The following is an 8,942-nucleotide window of genomic DNA, read 5'->3' as shown; positions in this document are numbered from 1 at the left end:
GAGATTGAACTAGGTATGTTGATACTGACGAACGAACCTTGGGCAAGTAACATACCGATGGTAAAGGGAATAACGTATGTTGTCATAACGTTTCGACCGATAATGATCTTCGTAGAATATGTAGGAGCCAATATGAGCATCTAGGTTCTACTATTGGTTATTGACCAGATAGGTGTCTCGGTCATGTCTACATAGTTCTCGAACCCGTAGGGTCCGCACGCTTAACGTTCGATGACGATTTTGTATTATATGAGTTATGTGATTTGGTGACCAAATGTTGTTCGGAGTCCTGGATGAGATCACAGACATGACGAGGAGTCTCGAAATGGTCGACAGGTAAAGATTGATATATAGGACGATAGTATTCGGACACCAGAAGTGTTCTGGAGGGTACCAGGTACATATGGGGTCGCCAGAAGGGGTTCCGGGCACCCCCGACAAAGATATGGGCCTAATGGGCCAAGAGGGGAAATGTAGCAGCCAGCAGGGGCTGCTGCGCCCCCCATATGGGCCGCACCTTAGTAGGAAGGAAAGTGGGGAAGAGAGAAGGAAGGGGAGGGATTCGGGCTCCCCCTTCCTTCCCTCCTCCCTCCTCTTTCCTTTCCCCTCCGGTAAATATGGTAGGAGGGGGGCGAATTGGACAAGGCCCCCACGTAGGATTCCTCCTACCCGGGGCACCCCTTGGTTGCTCCCTCTCCCTCCCACCTATATATATGAGGGGGGAGGCACCTAGAACACACAACACCATCTGTTAGCCGTGTGCGGCGCCTCCCTCCACGGATTACACCCTCGGTCATATTCTCGTAGTGCTTAGGCGAAGCCCTGCACGAATCACATCACCGTCACCATCACCACGTCGTCGTGCTGACGGAACTCATCTACTTCCTCGACACTTTGTTGGATCAAGAGTTCGAGGGACGTCATCGAGCTGATCGTGTGCAGAACTCGGAGGTGCCGTACGTTCGGTGCTTGATCGGTCGGAACGAGAAAAAGTTCGACTACATCAACCGCGTTGTCAAACGCTTCCGCTTTCGGTCTACGAGGGTACGTAGACACACTCTCCCCTCTAGTTGCCATGCATCTCCTATACAGATCTTGCGTGAGCGTAGGATTTTTTTTTAAAATTGCATGCTACGTTTCCCAACAGCAACCATTTGGGTCCCGTGTTCTCAATCTCAAAAATGGTGGTAGAGGCTTGATCTCCTCCATTGCACACCACAATGCAGTCGCATGAGGGCAGCGACAAAACGCATGAAAGGTGGTTTGCTTCTCAATTCCACGGATAGGGCAGTGATCATCAACTTATAGGTTTATCACATTCTTACGTTCCCATGTAGGTAATGCACTATTTTGCAGTGCGCCAAGCAAAAACACAAACTTTGGGTTGTGCCAGGCTTCCCCAAATCTGCTTCCAGTACCCTCTCTCGCCCTGGGTGAGCTGCTGGAGGATGACTGAGACTCCTGATAGAGTTCATCAAAAGCCAGTTTATACGCACTATGAATAGAGAAATTCCCTGACGGCTCACGCCCAGGTGATGAAGTCCACACTATCTGCAGCAGGAAGTTTCAGTTTCAGGATCTCTGAAGCATCAAGGGGAAGGTACCGCCTGATCATTTCCTCCTTCAATGCACCATTCACGCTGATCAAGTCTTACACCCACTTGGGGCGGCATCTTCTTTTATGTGAGATCACGTTGAAGTCCAGTCCCCTGAGTATGCACCTATCCCTCCAAATCTGAACTTGTGTCCCATTACCAATCCGCCACAGTAGACTCTTTTTCATTAGTTCCAGTCCATGGGTGATGCCTTGCCACGATGAAGATGGGTTCGAAGCAAACACCATGTCCCTAAGGCGCTCATTGGGGGTAGTATTTGTCTTTTAGCAGTTGTGGACAAAAGCTCTCTGGGTTTGTGATGAGACGCCAGGCTTGTCGCGCAAGTAAAGCTTGATTGAACAGTCTAAAAATGACAGAATCCCATGCCGCCCAAACCTTTTGGTTTAATCTTCTTTTCCCATGACTTCCCTTGGGCCTTCCTTTTCCCTTGATATGATCCCCACCAATAATTCCTAATCATCTCATTTAGATCATCACATAGACCAAGGAGTAGCTCGAAAATACTCGTTATATACGTTGGAATAGATCATGCAATTGATTTAATGAGAGTTTTCTTTCCACCCTGAGATGGGCATCCCCACAACATCATACGTTTTTATAATTTGGATTGCAATTCTGAAACTTGTCCTTAGTCATACATCCATCTGGCGTCGGTAAGCCCAAGTACTTCTCTTCAAAATGTGAGTTATCCACTGATAGTTCAAGTCTGGCCTCTAATTGTTGGCCAGTAGAGCAAGAGTTCGCAAACAGAATTGAACACTTTGCTGGGGTTAGAGATTGCCCCATAGCTAACTCATATGTGTTAAGCACACTTTTTACATGTGCTGCACCGCCTCTGTTTGCTTCAAAAAATGGAAGTGTATCATCCACAAATAGAAGATGTGAGATTCCAGGAGCGCTCCGACAGATTTATCGGCCTTATATAAAAAATAAAGGAAGTACGTTCCGAAGATAGTTATAAAAAACACCCTTATATCATGAGACGGAGGGAGTATGTTGCACAAATTTATCGGCCTGAAATCAGTGAGTTTACCGGGTTAGGATTTTTATGATGAGCACAATAATAGTATCATTGACATAATCCGGCATGACACCATTGTGAAAGAAATCCCTAACCGATTTGATTACATCATCCTTAACAATAGCCCAAAATTGTCTAAAAGAACCTGGCCGGAAACCACTGAGGCCTTATTATAAGCCAAAACAAAGGAAGTAAGACAACATTGTCATTTTCAGTTGTAATTTCGTAGTACACAAGATATGAAGCTGATTGGCTTGATTACCTTTTCGAAGTTTTCCTTGGACGACGATGGTGACAACGCTGGTGAAACTCCGATACCTGAAAAGACAGGGTGCAATCTGCAAAATGAGAAATTGCATTGAAATTTGCAAATAACCTCACCTTCCATACCCCTCTCTCTCTCTCTCTCTCTCTCTCTTCCCCCTCCCCTCCCTTCCCTTCCCACTGAGATCACTGCGCGAGCCACCCCCAACCATGGCTCCCCCGCCGCCGGCGACGATGCACTAGGGACGCTTCTCGATTCAGTCGCGGCCGATCCGGGTTCGTGCGTGCTATGTTCTCTTCTCTTTTCCCCTTCCCCCCCTCGAAGTGAGCGATCTTGTGGCTGTAGATTAGTATCTGTTCTTCTTCCTCGCCTGAAAGAATGTTCTTTGCGTGGTGCTCGCGGGTCGCGAAAGACGCGATACTTATGGTTTAATTAGTGCCTCTGTGTACGACAAGAAGGATTTTCCGCTTATTTTACTCATCTGTGTGGTGGAATCAGGTTTGGATTAGTCCGGTGGGGGAAGAAACCTCGTAGATTGAACTCGTTGAAGAGAGTCTGGTGGAGATGGCTTCGGAAATGGTGAAGGCGGCGACGAGCGAGAAGCTCAAGGAGATGGACTGGGCCAAGAACATCGAAATCTGCGAGCTCGTCGCTCAGGATCCGGGGTAATCTTGCCGTTCCATTGCAGAATACCCACTTGTTACGAAATATTCAGTCATGCGTGTAGCATTGCAACTTCTTGCCAGTTCAAAGATTTAGTTTATGATTTTGCAACATATATTATATTATCTCCCTGTTCTCTTAAAAATATATATTTTATCCCCGTATTTTCTTGAGTGAACGGTGAATCGATCTGAAGGAGCGATCGGTTCTTCTTGGCATGCTGATTTTTTTAGACATCCATGGCTCTTAGGTTGCCATTTGGAATGACGGCGTTTGTTTCCTCAAATGATCCATTTTTCTCTCTCCCTGTTACTGTCACCAGGAAAGCGAAGGATGTGATCAAATCTATAAAGAAGTGTATAGGAAGCAGGAGCAAGAATGCTCAACTTTATGCTGTCATGGTGAGTTATATGTGCCGAATTAGTCTCTTTGTGGCTTGGTTCCTCGACCTGCTGCGGTGTTTGGGGTTATAGATTAGTCATATGAACCTCTTAGTACTTCTTAATAAATATCTGGGACATGTAAGAAGAAGGGGATTATCTACGCCTCTGCTATTGCAAAACAGAACTCAGCAAATCCTTTATTTGGTTCAGTGCCCTGCTATTGCAAAACAGAACTCAGCCTCCCTGGTGCCCTGATCACTGCTTTTTTTATAAAAGAGAACACAGAGGTGCCTAATATGCTTCTGTCTGTGCGGTCAGTTGTGTGATGTTAATCTATTTTTTTCTCTCACTGTAACTAAATAACCTGTCATATCCCAAGAGAAAATTAGTAAATCCATTTTCATTTATAATCAACATCCATTTGCGGTGCTATTTCTTCCAGCTGTTGGAGATGCTCATGAATAACTGTGGAGAGCCTATCCACAAGCAGGTCATTGATAATGGGCTTCTTCCGATACTTGTCAAAATAGTGAAGAAAAAGGTGACTTCTTTTTCGCTTATTGTTGGAGGACAGTTGTGTACCTTTACTAACTGATGTTGACATAACAAATACTCTTTGTTTCAGACGGAATTGCCAGTTCGGGAAAAGATATTTCTTTTGTTAGATGCGACCCAAACATCCCTTGGTGGAGCTAAAGGAAAGTTCCCCCAGTACTATGAGGCATATTATGAATTAGTGGTAGGTTAAAAAAAATCTATCTTGATTTCCTTTCTTTCTTCCATGTACTGCAACAAAATTGGATCGCGCAGAGTAGTATAAGGAATTTCATTACTGTAATATTTTCCCTGGACCGAGACAAATACATGCGCTTATGAGGCATACTATTATTAACTTTTGAGTCCTTAAGTATGTTGCATAATATCTGTTGGTCGTTCTACCTTTGTGCCTTAACAACCTTACAAGTTACTACTCCAATATAGTCACTATGCACTATGCAGTGATTATTTGAATATTAGTAGTTTTAAGTAGATAGTAAGAATAGCTACTCTTTTTGGTATATAGCTGATATATGTTTTCATGTTCTTAGTCTGCTGGTGTGAAGTTTTCGAATCGTCCAAATGTTGTCATTACACAAGTACACAATCCTGTGCCAGAAACAATAACCGAACCGAATAAGGACAATCTATCTAGCAGATCGAATGGTGTTCAACAGGAAGCTAACGTGCAGCTTGTTTCTGACACGAGGTATTTATGGGGTTGATAGTAATCATTTCATTGTGCAACCTGTATCCCACCTTTAAATATGTGTTAATTTTGTTTTGTGCTAGTATCTTAGTTTGATACATTTTTAATATTCTAATGAAGCTAACATGTTGTCATTCCAGTCTCTATGCTCAAAAAAACCTAAACGTTTCATGCCTGAATAACTGAAATTATTTTTACTCCTAGTATAAACATGGCTCCTTCTGATGAAAATTATAAGCATGTAAGTGCCATTGACACTCCATTCTAACCATCCTGTGTCATTTTAGCAAAAGCAGATTTTACTGTACATGTATTGTTCTTCTGGTTATTGTATATGGTGTTACTCAATGGTTTCAATTAGGACCAAGGACATGGATGTCAAAGTGTGTTTTGAGGGGTTGCATTTCTGACTTGAGAAATCCATTTCTATCACTCAGCTAAACCAGTTAGTTCTATTTGAGGTGCCACCTGTGTTTTGGCTGAGCTATCATTGTTGACATTGCATGGTAGGAGCAAGTAACATGCTGTTTGACTATTCGTAGTTATGAGTAGCGCCCACATGGAGCAGCAAGGATCAATGTTCCAAATATTAGCCAGTTAATCGCAACTAGGTGGGTCACCGAATAGCCGATTAACCGATTTTTTGGCCGATTCACCTATTTATCCATACCCAGCACCCGACTGATATGGCACCAGTTAGCTGTATCCTGAACATTTACAAGGATAAAAACACATGTTTCAACATGATATTATTCCAGATTTAGTAGCAGGAATACTTAGGGAATAGGGAGCAAGTACCAGTATGTATGGTCCTCTGTTACTTATTGACAAGATAATTCCTGTGATGTGACAAATATATTGTTTCCTGTGTTGGTTATCTAATTGCCTTTTGGACTATCAGTAGTTCTGACAGTGCACTTTTCTGTGTTTCAGTATAATTCGGAAAGCATCCAGTGTCATGGAAGTTCTCAGGGATGTATTAAATTCCATGGATCTTAGACATCCTGTGGTATATATTAACCATAACTTACATCCTCAACTATAGGGTTGATACTGCAGCAGTTATTTTCTTCTGGGGAAATAATTTTGGTGGAATGCACTATGTTTCTTTTTGTAAAGATAAACCTACTGTGAACTCTTACATCGGAGTTTTCTGTTCTGTAGGGAGCAACAGATGAGTTTGTGTTGGATCTTGTAGAGCAATGTACTTTTCAAAAGCAACGAATAATGCATCTGGTTATGACATCAAGGTAAGGGTTCAATTTTTGGTGCTGCTTGTCCGTTTTCCCTACTTCTTTCTATGCAAGTGTGGACATTTCCTTTTGTGTTTGCTCCTTCAGTATACTGTCATTGCATTGATGTGTTCATTGTTATAACTACTTGCTAGGGATGAAGTGGTGGTATCGCAATGTATAGAATTGAACGAGGAGCTGCAGAAGGTTCTTGTACGGCACGATACACTGCTTTCAGTTCACCCAACTGCGACGACAGTGCCATCTAATCTCAAGGAGGACGAGGAGGAAGAAGATGCTGAAAGTCTATACCGGAGGTATGGTCTATCACTCTATTCCTTCATTGGTTGAAGTCGGGCCTTCTTACCAAATTTCCTGTCACTGGAACAGACTGCGGAAGGGGAAGGCTTTATCGCAAGACCACATAGACGAGTCCATGCCATCGTTTCGATCTATACCCGAGGAGAAGATGCGCCGCCCGCTCACCATCCAGACACCTCTCCCTGACAGGAAACCCACTGCACTGAACATCCGCTCACCAGACCACCCGGAGGCGAGGCCTGACCCTGCTGTCTTGATTCCGCCGCCACCCGCCAAGCATGCCGAGAGGGAGAGGTTCTTCCGTGAGAAGAGCATGGACGGCGGCGTCAACCTGCCTGGCCACCTCAGGGGCCTTTCATTGCAGAGCAGCCGGGACGGCAGCAGCTCGTGCAGCGGCAGCACGGATTACGGCGACTGAGGCGGCGGGCAGTGATTGGTATATACAATTCTATTTTTGCTCTTTATTAGTATGGATGATCCTCTTGATGCTTGCCTGGCGGGCGATACATTGATCTGTTCGGAGAGGGGGAGGCCGCCTTGGCCTCGGCCTTCCTAGTTCCTACTGACACCCTGTACACAGACTTGGTTGGCTTGATGATTCTTTTCCAGTTTCTTGCTTGTCCTCAGCTGACTGACATTGTTGTAGACAATTGGTCGGTGTTGTGCTGTCTGTTAGTCACTTATCAGTATTATAGTTAATCTGTTTTAGGCGAGAGATAATTTCATGGGTAACAAGTGGAGTTAGGGAGTGATCAACCACTCCATGAGCCTTGCACTTGCCTCTGCTTTTGGATGTTTTGTTCTTTTGAGTTTTCTGTATCAGCAGTACATTGTGTCAGAGGCTTGGCGTGCTCTCCACTGCTCAGATGCCTTTAGTCGGCGGTCAATGGAGTGGATCATGTCCACTGGAAAAGGCTACGCGCGTGAGCAATTGAGCATGTTGGATCTCTATCGCTCCTACCTCGCCAGTCATGGATCATCTTCTCATCGTTTCTTAACACATTCTTGTATCAAAGTTAGATTTTTATGTTAGGCCAACTCCAACGGACGTCCGTTTTGTTCTGGATTATGTTAGTACGTACCAACGTTTTGTTCTGGATTATGTTAGTACGCCCGTTGGTACGCCCAACCGGCCGCCGCATCTCAATTTTTTCTGCATTTGGACTTTGAATTTAAACCAAGCTTTGCAGGAGAAGACCACCTTTCGTCAGAATAAGATGTACTACTTGTCCCCTTTCAAATTGACCACTCTGGGATCCCTTACCACCTTCGTTTTGGGGGAAGAGGACTGAGACCACTATAAATATAGGTTAGTCACCATCGTAGGAGGGGAGCTCTCGCTGGATCAGATCCACATCTCATCAACTCACACCCACACCAGAGTAGACCTCGCGAGGTTGTTCTTCCCTTGTACTAGTTCATCCTCAGCCCCTCGTGAGGCTAATCCACCACAAAGCAGGAGTAGGGTTTTACACCGTAAGGTGGCCCGAACCTGGGTAAACTGTTGTGTCTATCGTCTTTCCTGTTCATCGAGCTAGGCCGTGGGGGCGACAAACTAGTTGGCTGGAGAGGTTGAGTTCTTCGCACACACCCCAGAGTTCGAACCTTTCTTGGGTCCGCGGAGCCCTGAATCCGACATTTGGCGCGCCAGGTAGGGGCATGTCGAAGCCCTTCTTCCATCTCTGCCCCGTGTCCGTTCCGTCGCACCCATGTCAGAGGCTCCTCGAGCTTGCTGAGCGTTGGGCTGCTCGAGCCACCCAAGTAGCGCCCCTCCACCGTGGAGCTCGTCGTCATCCTATGCTTCCCGCGCCGGCGCGGCTACTAGTGTCAACCACCACCGGCGGCATAGGCCGCTACCTTTCTCTCCCATGCGGCGTCGCAACCGTGCCACCACGCGCTCCACTGGCTACACCGTGGCGTCGTCCCTGCATGCTCGTCGGGAGCAGGCGAACACGCGCGCCGCGCTCCTCGTGGCGCACGAGTTTCTGTGGTGCAGGTTAGCCGAAGGCGGCCGCGACGCCTTGCTCGCCCGCGTCGCTGAGCTGCTTGATGCTGCCTGCGAGCGCGTGGCACCCTTCTGTATCCTGCCGGCATCGCAGACACCTCCAGGGACCAGCGCCTGCCCCGGAGGGCCCCGCGAAGGTGATCCCGCACGCGGCGCCGCCTGCCTGACCCAAGAGGCACACCCCCGGAGT

At 46.2% G+C, this 8,942-nt stretch overlaps 1 protein-coding gene across 1 annotated transcript; it reads left to right on the top strand.

Moving 5' to 3' along the window:
* Positions 1–3,031: 3,031 nt before the first annotated feature.
* On the top strand, positions 3,032–7,528 carry LOC119329358 (TOM1-like protein 5). Its single transcript, XM_037602398.1, has 10 exons — positions 3,032–3,177; positions 3,401–3,567; positions 3,888–3,966; positions 4,391–4,489; positions 4,574–4,687; positions 5,037–5,194; positions 6,128–6,203; positions 6,359–6,444; positions 6,582–6,743; positions 6,817–7,528. The coding sequence occupies exons 2-10, from the start codon at positions 3,467–3,469 to the stop codon at positions 7,163–7,165; spliced, it is 1,224 nt and encodes a 407-aa protein (XP_037458295.1). The 5' UTR covers positions 3,032–3,177; positions 3,401–3,466; the 3' UTR covers positions 7,166–7,528.
* Positions 7,529–8,942: the final 1,414 nt, after the last annotated feature.

Source organism: Triticum dicoccoides, chromosome 7A (assembly GCF_002162155.2).
Source record: "Triticum dicoccoides isolate Atlit2015 ecotype Zavitan chromosome 7A, WEW_v2.0, whole genome shotgun sequence".
Classification (NCBI taxonomy): domain Eukaryota; kingdom Viridiplantae; phylum Streptophyta; class Magnoliopsida; order Poales; family Poaceae; genus Triticum; species Triticum dicoccoides.
This window is presented reverse-complemented; position numbering and strand designations above follow the sequence as displayed.

Coding starts and splice junctions, on each gene's coding strand:
- LOC119329358 (XM_037602398.1), top strand. CDS start 3,467: ATGGCTTCGGAAATGGTGAAGGCGGCGACGAGCGAGAAGCTCAAGGAG. Junction 3,967..4,390: donor CTCAACTTTATGCTGTCATG/GTGAGTTATATG, acceptor TATTTCTTCCAG/CTGTTGGAGATGCTCATGAA. Junction 6,744..6,816: donor GCTGAAAGTCTATACCGGAG/GTATGGTCTATC, acceptor TCACTGGAACAG/ACTGCGGAAGGGGAAGGCTT.